Here is an 18178-nt window from a genome sequence, read left to right as displayed (position 1 = left end):
ATGCAGCTCCTTGAACATTGTAGGCACACAATGAATATTTGTTAATGGATGAAGCCTTTTTAGAATGTTGCCTTAGGGAATCCCAACGAAGTTATTGGTTCATAAGAGAAACCATATAAAACTGAAGCCCTTTGGGTTCTTTATTAGAAAAATCCCTTGGATGAGGTTCAAGACTAATCTTTCTTATTCAGGATTCCACTCCCTAGCAAATGGTGCTGTAGTGTGATTCCAGTATTATAATAACTAATCATTATATATACATGGAAAAGATAATTACCTGAGCCTAGATGAGAGTTGAAGAAAATGTACTGATTGAGAGACATCAAAGTACAGCTAATTATCTTAGTAACTGGGTTCACATCACAAATTCAACCTAAGATTCATAAGGAATTTGAGATTCATTATCTGTTGGCATCAGTTCAAGATGACAGCACTTTTAGATAGTTGTTATTATAACCAAAAAGATGTTTTTTACATCTCAATGAGAGTTGATTATATTTGGTCACTGCCTACACTAGTATAATACACATGAACAACTACAATTAATACTACGGAATTAGCAATTTCTATGCAAGCCTTCCTATGTTTGGTAAAGAATCTCATCCTTGTTTTTTTTTTTTTTTTTTTTTTTTTTTAAACAGGCAAATTGACAGGAAGAAAAAGAGGGAGGACAATATAATAAAAGGAACAAACTAGACTTCATTTGATACAATTGTTAAGTAGTTATTTTCTCCTAATTTAATGACATTATCACACACAAATAATGTTCAATCACACAGCTAGTGAACAGCCACGGTTACTGAAAACATACTACGTGTGTCAGGTGTCCAGGCAAGTGCTGGGCTTACAAAGATGGCTCCTGCCCCTAAAAAGTTCCCTGGAGGGCAGGGACTCCCTATATACACAGTTCTCAGCCAGGAAACACATCACCATTCACCAGTTACAGACAGTCTGGGAGAGAGAGGAGGCTGGGTGGCTGCCTCAGAGATGTGGAACCTCAGAGGGTTGGGAAACAACAACACAGTGATCCACTGAGACTCCAAGCTCTGTTTTGTTTTTTTGTTTTGTTTTTTGTATTGAGTCCAGTAGGTTCTCAAAGACTTAAATACATACAGGTGACTCATATATACACACAGACACCAAAAAGCGTGGTTCCAGAGCTCACACAGAGTATTTGAGCTAGAAAAGTTAAAGTGATCACCTAATTGAACTCTCCACAGTTGAAGCTGAGAGAGACAAAATAACATGCTTAAAATCACAGGCCAGGAAGGGTAGAGCCAAGACTGAAACCCAGGTCTTCTCATCTGGGCTGCGGGTTCCTCCCAGCCTGTCACACTGACCCAGTGAAAATCAACAAGCTAATTGTTGAAGGAGAGGGCTATTTAACATTTTTACCCACTAGCCTGGCACAGGTACCCATGTACAGGCTGTACGTGGTACCACTCCCTTAGGGCTGAATACAAGCTATGGCTGTCTCTACACCTACAGCTACCTGGCAAGACCTCTAGTTCTTAACCTAATCATGATGGTGATCGGTGAAATTTGCCAAGTATTCCATTTCCTTGGAAAAAATTGTGCATTTACACAATGTCATGTCTACTCTCACCTCTCTCGATTCTATAAGCAGAGAGAGAGAGAGAGAGAGAAAGTATGCATGTGTGTGAGTGTGGGGGTAGCACTCAGATACCAGAAAACTGTCACATGAGAACAAGATGACAAAAAGGCTGATTGCTGTTAATGTGCATTCATCTGTCAGAGATGGTGTAAAATGAACCCCATGATTAAAGTCATTATTCAAATCACAACCATGGCCCTGAAATGGACACTAAGCGTGGGTGCAGGAAACAAGATGGGAGGCTCCCCTTTCCCAAGGCTGACTTCAGAAGAATCAGATCTAGGAAAGACCTGCTAGACCATCTTTCTTCTAGGCCAGAAGGCAGGTGAGACCACACTGGAGATTACCCAGGATGTAGTTTCAAAGTGAGTCACAAGGTCCCAGGCACTCCCTCGGGGAGATGCTACTCCAGCCTGGCTTTCACGTGCTTAGTGGAGCAGGGACAGCTTCTCTCCAGGTGAAACCTCAGCACACCACTGCCTTTATGTGTTATGTGATCCAACCTCAGTTTTCTCACATGCACAGTGGGGAAGCCACCACATATGGTAAAGATACATGGGAGAGACAGTGAGGTGGGAAATAGGACTATGCCCTAAGGGCAGAACTATGAAGTTGTCCCATGATGAACAACACTAGAGGTGTATGAAGATAGCTGAAAGAGACAGAGCAGCCCCTATGACAGCAGGTCTTTAAATTTAACCTAATTGAAAGTAAACAGGCTGGGCTCAGTTGCTCACGCCTATAATCCTAGCACTTTGGGAGGCTGAGGTGAGTGGATCACCTGAGGTCAGGAGTTCGAGACCACCTGGCCACCATGGTGGAACGCTATCTCTAATAAAAATACAAAAATCAGCTGGGCGTGGGGGCAGTCACCAGTAATCACAGCTACTCAGGAGGCTGAGGCAGGAGAATCACTTGAATTGGGGCTGGAGGTTGCAGTGAATCGAGATCACGCCACTTCACTCCAACCTGGGCAAAAGAGCAAAACTCCGTCTCAAAAAAAAAGAAAAAAAAAGAAAGAAGAAGAAAGTAAACAAAGATATGTCAGGCAGAAGTGGATGTGTAGTGGGGTGGTGGAAAGACTCTGGGAGTGTCAGCCATGGAACTATAGAAGTTGGAGAGATGCAGAAGCAAACCCTGGCAGTCTATCGGACAGACTCCAGGAAGAGCACCTGCCCAGGAGGGCCACTAGGAAGATTCAGTGGGCCCGTTTGTTGCGGAGCCTGAAGCCAGCAGACATGCCTGTCATACAGTGAGCTGACTGCTCCATTTCTGTGCTCATCCAGCAACCCTCTAATAATTTGCCTTCTCCTATCACTTGCCTCTAGTGGAAAGAAAACATGCTTGTCAGGATAACGTGAGTATCTGGTCCAGGAGATTGCTGTATGTCTCAGAGTGAATTAAGAAACTCTAGGTTTAGTTCATACATCAGCCTCTTTTGAGCTTTGTCAGTGTGAATTAGCCTCCTGAGGCTCACAGGTTCGAAACAGAGGAGTCTGAACTTCTGACCTGAAAGACTGACAGCTCAGCCCCTGGCGGGCCATTCAGTGAGAAAACCATCTGTGTGGCTGCTTCTCCCAGGTGACTGGGTGCCATGACGCTGACCAACGGAAACATCCACAGAGACTGCTGAAGGGCTGGGTGCTGATGGGTGTGAAAGCGTCGTACAGCCTGGAAAGTGCCCACAAACAGCAATCATTTTACAGGCTGTTCCATGAGGGCCCTGAGCCACCAGTCCCATCACAGGAAGGGCTGAGGAAAGTAATCTTACACAAGTGTCAAAATTAGCCCATTTTTTCCTTCTGAGAATATCTCTTGCTCAAATTCACATTGTTGTCATCCACGATTTCTTTAACTGGGGTCCAGGGGCTTGACAGGCCTCAGCTTGCTTCAGCAACTACCCTGCTCAGGAACCCCTAGAGAACAGTACTCTAAAGACTGTCCCGTGACTGTCCACTGTGTCCATACATGTGAGAGAAGAGGCAAAACACAGGGCCCCAGAGGAAGAACAAGATGGCACCCATGCACACAGTAAAGGTTTATAAAGGCAAAGATATTGAATCCCCTACACTTGTGAATTTTGAAGAAGTTGGTTCTTTATAAACAGTTTATCTTGTTTCTACATACTTCCAAGATCATAGCCATAAAACACTTTCTAAAACCACCAATGAAAGTATTGAGGGAGCATGAAAGAACAAGTTTTGGATTAATATATGAGAGACCTTTGTAACCATCCAGAGAGAAAAGGGGCTGCCTGAGGAAGTAGTAAATTTCCCATCACTACAGGTGTCCAATCATACACTGGACAATCCCCCTTGTAAGGATGTTATAAAGAAGATTTAAGCCCTTGGATTGATATGACAAGTCCCCTTTAAGATCCCTCTCAATTATATGGTTCTTCAAATTTATGTCGCCTACTATGATGCATTTGTCTTTGCTTCCATGACCTCCACACTCTCTCCCTCTAGCCCCGAGATTCAAGGTCTGCTTTAAGTCCCATTTGAATTAAGAGCAACTGAAATTTGGAACCAAAAGCAGCTCAGGAGGTCTATGTAGGACTATGATATGGTGCTACCATCAATACATATAAACAAACAAGGACATCATAAATAAAAAATAAAAGCATCAGCAGAATTGAGAAATAAGGACAAAAAGGACTCCTCACATATCCTCAATCAGCCAAACTCTTTTCTGTTTCTTTTTGAAAACACACATCCTCCCACTGTACGAATCTAACCTTTTCAAGGGGTTAATGTTACTCTGCCACAACCACATTCAATTAACACACAAAACAGACAAGCGTTTAAACAACATATGCTCACTTCCTTGTCTCTCCCCAACTCAGAGGAATGCGCATGGAATGGATCAATCCCCTGTCTGTCCTCCCACTCTGGCCACACCCCACCATTCCTGCACACGGAGCAGCAGCAGTGGCTGGGTCTTGAGGGACTATGTAAATGCGGCTGCAACAGGAGGATGCAAGGACACACAAGGGAGGCTGCATGGTACCTGGAGTGGGAATGAAGGTTGCTCTTGAAATCGAAGGGGACAGCTGCTGAGGGAGCCTTCTCTCACTGCCCAATCCCACCGAACCCTGTTATTCTCACTAAAATTGAAAGTATTTCCTACCATTGAGACTCAAAGGTAAAGGTATGAAAATGGGGAGGGGGTTTGAAGGCATGGATGACAGGAGGTGACTCCCATCACCTGGGGTACCAGGACTGACTGAGCCCACTGGTGACTAGCCCTTGCCCCCAACTCACCCTGAGCTCTGCCGCAGCCTCTCAGCACGGTTGCTGCCCAAAGCAGAAGAGCTTGCCAGATAAGGGAGGGATTCTATCTGGAGGGGGGCCCAGAAGAAAAAAGGTACCTCAGTCTACCTCCCCTCCTTTCCTCTTTACCTCAGTTTCTGGTTCAGAGCCACTTACCTTTTTCTTCTTCTTCAGAATCACTTTCACTCCATCCACTGAAACCATAATGCTCACTTTCTTCTTCTTGATGTTCTTGGCTTTAAACTCATACTGCAAGAAAGAAGAAAACAAAAAGAAAGTGCAGTCTGATTAGATCAGTGTATCTACACAGACCCAGCTAGCCCATGCCTGGAAAAGAGGTCCCCAGACAGGTACGGAAAGCAACTCCTGGGGGTAAGGAATACTTCAGGGGATATAGAAGTGGGTGGATGTCTGCAGACAGGGCTCAGGCAATCTCTGGGTTAGAAATGGGACTCCAAATAGTCAATACCACTTCTCAGTCATTAGGTAGGGCCATGGGAATGGACCTCACCTATCCTCATGAGATGAAAACATAGCCTACTTGGAATATCCCATAAAAAAAGTCAGAACCTTCCCTCAGTAACTCATTCTATCATTTAATGACTTCCACAGTCAGACAAGTATTCCTAGTGTCTCATCAAAGGCTGCTGAAATGCCATTCCATCCTCAGTGAAGACTAACAGCTGGCACCAATCTTCACACCAAGGTTTTTTATACACTGAAAGATAATTATGAATTCTAAATTATTCTCCACAAGTTTAATTCCAAATTTCCTTTAACTGTGAGTCAGTCTACAAGTCTACCCACAGCCCTGTTAGCCTGAAGATTTTGGCATATCTAGAAAAGATATGACCTCACAAACTCTGTATTTGTTAAATTTTATTTAATTATATTTTTAATTGACAGATAATCGTACACATTCATAGGGTACATAGTGACAAGTTCTGTATTTTCAACTCTTATTTGTAGTCCTAGACAGGGATGCTCTAACCACAGCCCTGCACTGCTGATGGATGTTGGCCTCATCCTCAACCTCAGCCCTTTCTGGTACATTTGCTCATTCATAGCCATCTCTTACACTTGTGCAGCTATTTATATCTGGTGGTATAATTCTACATCCTCCTCAGTGAACTTCATTTTGAGCACTTCTCCAGTTTATTAAAACCATTTTCATCTGGTTCCCATCTTACTAACACCACCTAGCGAACTTAACTTGCAAGCTCTCTAATCAATCATCTGGGCTACAGATTAAACAACAGGGAACACGAGACTCAAAGTCAGCCCACATATCTTCTCTGGGTCCTTTCCCACTCAAGCTTTCTCCTACCATGTTGCCACTCAAGCCTGGAAGAAGGTACCTAGCACCTTGACAGTGCATCTGAAACCTAATTATTTCTACAGTTAGTGTTGATAGGCACGAACCTAATCCATCCTAATGAGATAAAAACATAGCCTGCTTTGGAAATCTCATTAGAAATCTAGAACTTTCTCTTGGCTGTGTCTTTTAATATTCTGATGTTACAAACTCAACTCAGAGCTTCCTGCTGTCTTATGTCTATCCTTTTCACTAAAATCTCAGTGATCTTCTGTTCCACTGTACAGAGTTAGTATTGTTGATACTTCTTGGCTGTCTGTTTCTACAAGAAACATCCTTGTTTCTACAAGAATATGGCCTCGCTAACTGAGGTAAAAGATCCTTCTTCACATTGTCAGGGCAGGCTCTGGTCACAGCTGATTTGAGTGTCCCGGTGACAGCAACATACATCACTCTCCAGTCCGGTGATCACTTCCCCACCTCCACTCTACCCTGTCAGCAGCTCTTTTTTTACCAAAGGGCCCTAGAAGAAGAGAAAACCAGAGCAGCAAACACAAAGGGACAAAAGGAAACTCTGCTCCAGCCTGGGAACCCCAGGCCAATTAACAGTAAAGAGTAAAGGGGCAAGGGGAGGCAGAGAGAGAGATGGAGACAGGAAGGAGAGGTGCATCTGACAGGGTGAGGAGAAGAGTCTTTTTGCACTGGAGTCTGGCTTAGGTAGGACAGGACCTCAGCCATTTAACAAATTCCTCTCTAGGTCAGCAGCCACAAACCAGTGAAGGTTAAAGTTGGTTTGATTGGCATACACTTGGGGACACGGCTCCAGTTTGCAGTGTGTCACCCTGACTGCAGCATTCTGCTGGGCCGCAGTGCTGGATGAACTCAAATAACCTCTGGGTGGGAGAACTGGCATGACAATCTGCAAGTTGGCTGACTTTGGCCTTGTGCCTACTGGGAGAGGTGAACCAGCTACATTTCCTGACCACACCTGCATTTACCTCCACTCACTTGGGCTTTAATAAACACAACCTGCCAGCTGCACCTCCCAGCTAAAGGAGTACAAAAGAGTGTGTCTGATGCACTCAGGTGGAAGTTAAAGGCATAAGACAGTCCCAGAAACACCCAGAAGAGGACAAAACCTTTGAGGCTGGACCTCAGCTGTTTTATTGTCTTTTGTCTCTTACAGTATATCACTTTGATCTGTTCCACATACTTCTCTTTTCTAACAACAAAATCAAAGCAGAAATATCAAGTACCTACCTCTGCAAAACACTACATCATTCTCCCCAGTCCTAGTTTTAGAGAATATACTACCCACTATGCCATAACCTGCAATGCCTTACATTTCTGGGAGAATGCTGTAGTTGACCATATCTCTCTTTCTTCTTTGGTCCACCTCCCTGCTGGTTTCACTCTCTCTGTGGCCTTTATTAATCATGATTTCTCACCCAAGCATAGCAAGAGGCACCCAGCCAGCTCCTTGCTTGTGTATCTGAAACCTTACCTATTTCTACAGTTAGTGTTTTGGCAGGCTTGGCCATGCCTTTTAATACCTTCATCTTAAGAACTCAAAAGTGCAACTAAACTTTCTCTTTAGAACTGGAAATAGGTCTTGAATTCAATCACCATGCACATAATTCCCAGTGGCTCTTACAGGGTCTGTGTGCACAGTGACTGCATGGAAAAGCATGACCAAATGATTTCTTCCAAAACCTCAATGATGGTGACAACACAGGTGCTCCTTACAACAGCTGGTGGAATGCTCTAGAGTGCTTCAAAATGAAGATGGACAAGAGAGGCAGGAAACAGGCCTCTAGGTCCTGTCACAGTTGCCAGAATTGCCTGAGTGCTATTTACAAAAAGGGCCCTTAGGTTGGACACACTCTGCATCTTCCCCACCTGCCTGTTGGTCAGATGTCCCATACCCTTGCCAATAGAAAAATTAAAATTAACTTGCAATTCTGTTGGAAACTATGAAAATAAAGGGAAATCAAGTAACTGAAAATGCTTAAATATTTATTATCATTAAGCCATTTGTTTACATGGCAATTACGCTTCACTTGGACAACATGTTATTGTGTTCACTGAGTGGGGAGAAAATGAATTTGGACAGAGGGAAGATAATGGAGTAACACAAGAATGGAGACGAGCAGGGGTTCTCAGGGACAAGTCCTCCTTTTTCCCAAACTGTGCTGCTCCAAGGTGGAGCACTGCCTGGGCAGGTGGGCTTTGGAGGAAGCATCTGTGTTCCTCAGGACAGGAATCCAATCTGCTCAGGCTTTGCCAGGGGCTGAAGAACAAACAGTACTGCTGGTGCCACCGTCTGTGGCTCAGGCCAGCCTCCCACAAAGCCCATGCCAGCCCTGCAGTGTGTGCCAATGGGCCTGGCCCTCCCTGAATATGGCCAGGCTGAGCTGATGCATTTGCTTTGCCAACCAGAGCCCCACCAGCCAGGACAAATGAAGCCCTACAGGACTTGACCTTTCAGGGAACAAAACAATTCAAGGCCTGGAACACCACCTGCAGACTGGAAAGTCCGAGTGAAAAGCATTTGGGGTTCACAAACAGAGCCTTGGACCTTGTTTTGGAATAGTGGCCTTGGCACTTAATGTGCTGTGCCTGTCAGTGAGGTCCAGGAAGGGGAAGCTGGTAGGAGGATCCAACAGGAGCCAGGCGTGAAAACTCAATGGAAGACATGAGTAAGAACATTGATGAGAAGTTGGAGAGCTGCTGACAGATAAGCAGTCTCATTTGTAATCATCTTCTGACACCCCAGTGCTTCCTTTTTCCCAACTTCCCAAACTGCCTCCTAACCCTGTGTATCTCTATCTTGGTCACTGAGTATCCAAGAAGAGGAAGCTGAGGTCTGCAACAGCAGAGTGGGCATCTCATGAATGGGCCAGCCAGCCCTGAGCTTGAGGCTATACTGCAGATAGAAGGAATAGAATTACTTCCTTAGAGTCCAGGGGAAGGGCTGGGGCTCTCAGATGCTCTTCACACATTTAACAGTCTGTTTTCACAAAAATGTGTAGCTCACTAAAGTATCCCTGGATGTTTGATTTTTTAACACACACACACACACACACACACACACACACACACACACACAGAGAGGGGAGGGGAGGGGAGGGGAGGGGAGGGGAGGGGAGAGAAAAAAACAGGATCCTTGGTTCTTCAGTCACCTTGGCCAGAAATAATTTGGCTGGTAATACACTCTCTCATCCGCTTCATAGGAAGCAGGTCTCCCTCATTCTTAACCATGAAATTCACTTTGCCAAGTCCTTCTCACTGTCTCTGCAATGCTTACAGATGTAAGCCAAGACCTGCTTATGAGTCAAGGTACTCAGAGGCAACTTTACCAAGGGGAGAGGATTCAGTTAGCAAAGGCAAAAACACAGTATACCAAGCTCTGTAAGTCATTGACTGTGTTCACTACCTTTCTAGAAGAAGTTTTGCAGCTCTGCTTCTTGCAAATGATTTGAAAGGAAATTTAAAAGTGAACTCTGATAGTGCTGCTGGACATTCTAACTACATTCTGACTACAGTCTTGGTTTCATGAGTGTGAACAGACCTTCACAACAAAACCATAAGCACCTCAACCAAAGGTACTATCTCATAAAGAGTTTTCAGAAAGTCCTTTTGCATGTATTATGTGAGAGTCTAAAAATTTAGGCAGTAAGATACAAAATCTGGGTATACCCATGTTCACAGCAGTATTACTCACAATAACCAAAAGGTAGAAGCAACCTAAATGTCTATCAATGGATGGATGGATTCAGAAAATGTAGTGTCTACATACAACAGAATATTATTCAGCCTTAAAAAAATTGGACATTCTGACATATGCTACAACATGGATGAACCTTGGTAACAAATGGGAGAACGGAAGATATTCTAGGATTCCACTTATATGAGGTCCCTAGGGTTGTCAAACTCATAGAGACAAATAGTAGTATGGTGGCTGACTAAGAAGGAGAAATGGAAAGTTGTTTAATAGGTGCAGAGTTTCATTTTTGCAAGATGAAAAAGTTCTGAAGATGGATGGTGGTGATGGTTGTACAGCAATGTACTTCATGCCACAGAACTGTACACTTAAAAAAGGGTTAAAAGGCAAATTTTATGTCACGTATATTTTACCACAGTACAAAAATGGAAAATCTGAAAACACCATGTAACAAACACATTTGTTCTCTCGGCAAGTCTACTTAAATTCTGCTCACAAAAGGATATTTCTGGAACTCTCCCACATGTAAGTTAAACATGCCACACATTTCCACACTTCCATGTAATTGCACTTGCTATTCCCTATGCCTAAAATGCCCTCCCCACACCATCTGCCTGGTGAACTCCTGTTTATTCTTGAAATATATGCTCACACTTCTACACATAAAGCCAACTCCCGCTTCCCATATCCTCCCACAGAGTTGGTTACTACAGCAATATGCAAGCCTCTATTATCACTCACTGTTGATTGGTTGCTTATTTATTTACCCCACAGACCATGCCTTTCATAAGAGCAAGAAATATGACTGACACACATTTCTACCCAAGAAAAAGAGCAGGACATAGGATAGTGATAAATAAATGTCAAATAAAGGAATGAATATAGTTGACAGTGTTTATTCACAGAACCCAAGAAAAGGCACTGTATAAAAGTAAGCTTTCCAGAAGTTAATTACCAAGTTATTAAAATCTGGATTCCATTCCGTAGTGCAAGGAATTTAAGAAGAACTTATCTTCCTTACATGGTCCATGGTCCACAGCACAGTACTGAGTACCTTATCCATACTGGATACAGGTTTTTAAAAATGAAATCCTGGCTGGGCGTGGTGGCTCACGCCTGCAATCCCAGCACTTTGGGAGGCCGAGGCAGGCGGATCACCTGAGGTCAGGAGTTCAAGACCAGTCAGGCCAACATAGAGAAATCCCATCTCTACTAAAATTACAAAATTAGCTGGGTGTGGTGGTGCATGCTTGTAATCCCAGCTACTTGGGAGGCTGAGGCAGGAGAATCGCTTGAACCCTGAAGGCAGAGGTTGCAGTGAGCTGAGATCACGCCATTGCACTCCAGCCTGGGCAACAAGAGCAAAACTCCATTTCAACAACAACAACAAAAAAAGCGAAATCCTGTAGAGCTGTCACTATTGGTCAAAGCCATCCATAATCATTTGACAGTACAGTTAGGAGTAATGAATTTCGGGGGATGGTTGTGCAATAAAATTCTATTCTCTAGGCTACTCAGCTTCCTTAAGTTCTGGTTCTTAGGCCTATGAAACCAGAATTTGGGGGGCAGAGTGCCTGAGAACTATGGCAGTCTCTGACACTGATGTGACTTGTATTGTTTCACATAAATCTCAGAAATGCCAGCATGACCAACACCAAAGTTTGAAATGAATCCAAACTGCAGAATATCTATGAGGAGTCTTGGAAACACTGGGTAGACACTTATTTCCCATCTACCTACCTCAATCCCAGCATAAGTTATTTTTCGCAATAGACATATTATTGAAAATTGGATATAAATAAAATCTCTGCAATCTGCAAAATACTCAAAAGGAACCAGAGAGGCTACTTTTTAAAGAAATACTCATTGTCATTACATAGAAATGAAGTATCATCCAACTTTGTAGACCAAGGAAATCTAAATCTCAAGTTCTAAATCCCATTTGGAATACCTGATAAAAAGGCAACATCCCAGACCCAGGCTTCAGAAATGTTTATTCAGCAGATCAGGAGTAAAGCCAAAAGTTGGTATTTTTAAAAATGCACATGGTAATGTGGATCATGCAATTCAGAAACACTGCTCTAGGCCACAAAAGCAAGGGTTATTATACATTTTTATTTGCATTAAGAATTGCCATAGACTAACCAATGTGTCTTAATCATATATATGTGTCGTAATCAATAGCTATACTATTTTTCAAGTACAGCTATTATTGTAACAAGATAGATTCTTATGAAAGTGCTATTGCTAGTTGTTGTCATCCATTTTCTAAATCAAAAGCTGCTAAAATAAAGAGTATTATTTGGGAGGAATTCAGAGTGGTAGGCATTAGGTACTCATAATCCTTACTTTTCATGCATTTTTTATATCTGAAATATTTCTTTATTATTATTTAGTTATTTAAATAGAGACAGGGTTTTGCTATGTTGCCCAGGCTGATCTCGAAATCCTGGGCTCAAGCAATCCTCCCACATCGGCCTCCCAAAGTGTTAGGATTACAGGCGTAAACCACTGCACCCAGCCTGAAATAATTCATTAAGAAATTTAGAGAAATCCTTGTGTCTGAAATGTTTGAGACCACCAGTGTTGACCAAGCTTTTCATTTTACAGATGAAGAAACCAGTGCCCAGGGATAAGCGACTTCCCAGGTTCATTAGCAGAAAGCCTGTATCTGGAACCTGCATCTCCCGACTTTCAGCTCTGTGCTTGTTACGTTGCCCAACACTTGTGTCTTTTTTAGTAGCTCAGAATCATGGCTCCAGGAAATAAAATTATTCATTCATCCCTCCATTCATTCAATACATGGTTAATGAGCTCCCTCATGAGCACACAAACCCCATTTTGTAACAGAAAGCAAAAAGAGGAATAAGAACTTATTGGAAATTAACTTCACAGGATCAGGAACACTCCACACCCAGGGACACATGTCAATAACCTGGGAAGGGTACAAAATACCAGTGAGATCAGAAAAACGTAGTAAAGAGACTTTCTGAACTTAAGGAAGGCTTTGGGGCAGGAAATATTCAAGCTCATTGCTGTTTGAACTGTTGAGAAGGTGGAAGAGAGGTTCATGCACACACAGATGTTCTGTGAAGAGGTGGCATTTCCACAGTGTCAGGAGACCAGCATGATGGCAGAGGGCAAGTTAAACAGGCTTTTGCATGGAAGGCAGTGGAAGCCTCAAGTGTAGGCAATTTCAGGCTGTGTACTCAGGGGAGCTCCGAGTGGCAGCTGCTCCCTGTAGAGAGGAGATGAGACAGGCCCGGGAATACAGTCATCACTTTTCTCTGACTAGGAGCATGTTGACAGGTCACGGGGAGCTGAACAACAACCTAAATGATTAAGGGTCCCGAACGGGTGATTTATAAAGCAAGATGAGTACCACTACTAATAATCATCCACTGCTTTCAGCTGCTTTCTCCTCTGTATCACTCACGATATGTTAAAAACAAGTATTAGAATCATCTTCTCTTCTTTAAGTATAAACAGAGGAAAAGGTGGATGGGAAGGTAAAAATACAACAGTATAAACCCAACTCTGGTCAATTTTATCATTCTCCACTAATATCTAACCCAGACTCTCCTCTAAATGATTAATATATCATGTAAGTAGGAAGACTACAGACATTAAAAGAGCATTCCTAGTAGAAAGAAAAGATACTTATTTAAGGTGATGAATGTCCCAGTCACCCTGATTTGATCTTTACAATCTATATGAATGTGTCAAATTATCACATGCACCCCAAAATATACACATCTATTATAAAGCAATAGTCTTGGAGAGGAGGGAGGTGGAGACAACACTGTTCCCACAGTATGATTCATATCTATAGACTCACACACATATGTTGAAGGAGTAAAAGTTTCCCAGTATTTAGAAGAATCATGAATCAAGGATTTATGGTTTTCTGCCTCAGGCTAAAAATGGTTATGCCGAACACATGTTCTCACTCACAAGTGAGTGTTGAACAATGAGAACACATGGACACAGGGAGGGGAACATCACACACTGGGGTCTGTTGGGAGGTGGGGGGCTAGGGGAGGGATAGCAGGAGGTGGGGAGATTGGGGAGGGATGACATTAGGAGAAATACCTAATGTAGGTGACGGGGAGATGAAGGCAGCAAACCACCATGGCATGTGTATACCTATGTGACAATCTTGCAAGATCTGTACATGTACCCCAGAACTTAAAGTAAAATTTTAAAAAATGATTATGAGACAAACGATCAATCCTTTTGTCTTTCTAAGGCTTGAGTTACCTCTCTTGAAAAGAACACAATCAATCATGTTTAATAAACCTCCCAGCACCTCTCACTACCTGCCACACACATCCCACACTCACCTTGTGAAGTTAGGTGAAACAATTTGCATGAAGCATTATGAAGTCAGAGAAGCTACACTGAATAGTAATGCTATTTCACAGCAAATATTCACATTCTTAGCTACATGACCTTGAGCAAGCCACCTACCCTACAGAAGGGTATAATTCTTCCCTTCTGTGGGTATTGGGTTAGATTATAACCATCCCAGCTCTAAACATGACTCAGTGTGATACAAACCTTCAGAGCCTTGTAGGAAAAGTTAAATGGGCAGGCACACTTGAGGAAGGTTGGGGAAAGGTACAGCAACAGAAATGCAGGGATTTGGTGTGGCCAGGTCAATCCCAGAAGCCAGGGAAGAGGATAGAAGGGAGAAGGGATGGAAGGGAGAATGGATAAAGACAGATGGGGAAGGTTCTAAAATGGAAAAGAAGTTACTATAGTTTTGCATAGACAGTAGGAGGGTACTTAAGGCTTTTAAAAAGAGTGAAAAATAGAGGTGCAAATCCTGAACATAATCTTGGCAACAGCACTGAGGATTCAGAAAGGAGAGACACTGAATATGAGAAATCTAGGAAAGACTAGAGACATATATTAAGCACGGCATTATAAGAATAAAGAAAATGTCTGGATGAAATCACTATATAGACTGAGAAGCAGAATAAGGAAATGGTCCCTAAATCCCTTGCCTGAAAAAGGTAGCAATGTTTTCACCAATGCCAGCACAGGTGAACACAAGGATGTATTATACATTGAAAAAGTCTGTCTTGCACTGGAGAATCAGGTAATAGAAGTTAGACAGGATGTAGGGGTCCCACGGGCATTCACATGGGACTGCTTTTCCTACTCTCTCCCAAGTCTTCTACCCATTGAGTCTCCCCCCACTAAGCTTAGGTTGAGCTTAGACTTTCTAGCACGATGAACAAGAGATAAGAGTAAGTTTGGAAAACCTGTGCTTGTATTCGTCCATTAGGGTCATACAAGTTCCAGATATCAGGTGACTGGGAGGAGAAAAACTACAGTAGGCACAACTGATGGCCCCAATGAATATTCATGGTATAATGAAAGGTATGATGGAGAAGGTAATTCTTGAGAGATACTGAAGAAACTATTTGAGAAGGAGGAGGAAAATAATAAAATCAGAATTGGGAGAGCTCTTGGAAGTCACAGTGTTGTCTCTGTCAAGCAATCATTCAGCCTCTGACAGAATACTGGCAGTTTGAAAAGTAGTTTCTTACAAGAAAACTGGAAGTTACACCCAGAAGCTCCTACTTACATGATTCTCTAAACCAGTGCTTCTCAAACCTGAAGGTCCACATGAATCACTCAGAGACCTTGTTAAATTACAGGCCATTCTGCAGGTCTGGGGAGAGACAAGGGTTCTTTATTTCTAGCATGGTCTGAGATGATGCTGACACTACTGGTCCACAGACCACACTTTGAGAAGCAAGGATCTAGAACTACAGTAAGTAGGTCCAAAAGGTATTTGGATATGTCAGCTGTGTGAACTAACAATCTCTAAAGTTTTCTTCAATGCTAACATTCAATGATTCCTACCAACAGTATATGTCTTCAATACTCTGAGTTACATAAAAATTGAGATACAAGGTGTTTCTCAGGAACAACCACCTTAATACGGCCCCAAATCAAACTGTAATATACAACTCTCATATACAAATGATATAAATACAGTAACCAGAACACAAGTTCCCAGCATGGAGGGGAATCTGAAGAGTTATTGACTTCTTCCAAAGCATAATAATTACCTACTGTCAGTAGGTGGCAATATTTCCTTGGGGTTATGGGATTGTGGAGTGGAACCACAGTTCCCAGCCGGGACTGTACACTAGAACCAACTGGGAAATTAAAAAATACTGGTATCTGGATCCCACCCCCAGAAGTTTTTATGTAATTGGTCTGAAATGCAGCCTGAGCACTAGGTTTTTTGATTGTTTGTTTGTTTGTTTGCTACCCAGGTGATTCTCATGTGCAGCTAAGGTTGAGGTCCACTAGAGTAGAGTGAGGTTTAGCAGAGCATAGAAATGAAGAAGTCAGTGCTGGTCATCACATCACTCCCGATTCCCTGTGTCTCTCCATTCCTCACTGGGACTGATCGATGCACCACAAGATCTCTATTCTATCTCATCTTCCCCTTCAGCCCATCACCATAGGTAACTCCAAGGCTGCACCAGACATTACTTCCTCCAAATTTCTATGACAACAAATGAACTTGGGTGAAGAGATGCCAGGATGGTTTATGTAGGAAGAGCACTGGCATCCTTTGTTTTCTGCAGGACTGTTCTTTTACCACAGCAAAGTGCACTAACCCAACTCATTTCCAGTACCCGCCTTGACTCTGAGGGTCAGCAAATTTTTTTCTGTTAAAGACAAGATGGTAAGTATTTTATGTTTTGAGGGCTATGTGGTCTCTGTTGCAACTATGCAACTCTATTGCTCCAGCACAAAAGCAACCATAGATAATGCACAGATAAACGAGTGCGGTTATGTTCCAACAAAGCTTTATTTATAAAGGTAGTCAGTGGGGTGGGCCAGATTTGAGCCATGAGCCATGGTTTGCCAACCTCTGGCCTTACCTCTTCTGAGTTCCTTCTGAATTTTCTGTCTCCTCTCTAGGATAGCATGTGGAGTTACCAAGCACAACCACTGTGACATCCAGAGTGCAGAAAAGAGACTACTGGATAGAGACTGAAATGCGTGGGAGTGCCCCTGAAGACAGATGAGATTTGAACATGGACCCAAAGCAGAGCAAGATGACTATTCAGAAATGAGGATGGAAATAGGGGAACAAACTGCAAAATCCTAATCCTGCGATTATTTTCCCATGAAAAAACAATCTGTGATGTGAGGCAGGCTTCCCCCTTCAACTCTGATGGAAATCTAAAGTCAAACTTGACAGGGAAAGAGAAATAACTACTGAGAGTAAGATGTGACCAGATCAGGCAAAATCCCAAAAAGAACATGAAAATAAACCTTATACCTTATGCCAAAAGTAATTCAAAGTGCATCACGGGCTTAAGGGTAAAACCATAAAACTTTTAGAAGAAAATGTTGGGCAGATCACCTGAGGTCAGGAGTTTGAGACTAGCCTAGCCATCATGGTGAAACTCCATCTCTACTAAAAATACAAAAATTAGCCAGGGTGGTGATGCATGCATGTAGTCCCAGCTACTTGGGAGGCTGAGGCAGGAGAATCGCTTGAACCCAGGAAGTGGAGTTTGCAGAGCTGAGATCGTGCCACTCCACTCCAGCCTGGGTGACAGAGTGAAGAAAAAAAAATTTGTGACCTGGGTTTATACAGAATTTCTAGGTATGATACCAAAAGTGTAATCCATAAAAGAAAAAAAGCTGATAAACTGAACTTCATATAATTCAACCTGCTCTGTGGAAGCCAGTTTTAAGTGAATAAAAAGACAAGTAACAGACTGGGAGAAAATGCTTGCAAACAGGACACCTGACAAAAGATTTGTATCCAGAATACATTCATATGAAGAACTCTCAAATCTCAACAGCTGTAGACAACATGCAAAGCAAAAAATGGGCAAATGATTCAAATGGACACTTGATTAAAGGGGATATATGGAAAGCAAATAAACACATGTAAAGAAACCCAACAAGTTTTGGTAGTTGGTTCAGTGTTTTTGTCTAACAGCAGGAACTGAGACAAGTGAGGCTCATGCCTAGGAAATGACTAATGAATTATTTTTGCCCACTGGGATTTTTAAAGTCTGAATCTTGAGCCCCAGTGCCTATTGAAACACACCTGATTACAGCTCCCCAAGACAATAGGCTATTCTCTCAAGTCTGGAATAATGGCCTCCCCCGAAAAGATGTTCAATATCATTAGCTGTTAGGGAAATGCAAATTAAAACCACAATAAAATCCCACTATATACATATTAGAATAGATAAAAT

General features: G+C 42.6%; 1 protein-coding gene across 8 annotated transcripts in view; it reads right to left on the bottom strand.

Moving 5' to 3' along the window:
- The window catches only part of CUNH1orf226 (chromosome unknown C1orf226 homolog), a 385517-nt gene that overhangs the window by 93454 nt on the left and 273885 nt on the right, over positions 1-18178 (bottom strand). For all 8 annotated transcript variants that reach the window (XM_012468862.3, XM_012468858.3, XM_012468859.3 and 5 more), the window contains one exon: positions 5044-5136. In XM_012468862.3, coding sequence (XP_012324285.1) covers positions 5044-5136 — 93 coding nt within the window. The remainder of the gene's footprint in view (positions 1-5043; positions 5137-18178) is intronic.

The sequence above is a fragment of the Aotus nancymaae genome, unplaced genomic scaffold (assembly GCF_030222135.1).
Source record: "Aotus nancymaae isolate 86718 unplaced genomic scaffold, 86718_ANA_hifiasm-v0.15.2.pri h1tg000108l, whole genome shotgun sequence".
Lineage (NCBI taxonomy): Eukaryota > Metazoa > Chordata > Mammalia > Primates > Aotidae > Aotus > Aotus nancymaae.
Note: the sequence above shows the minus strand (reverse complement) of the source record. Positions and strands in the feature narration are given on the sequence as shown.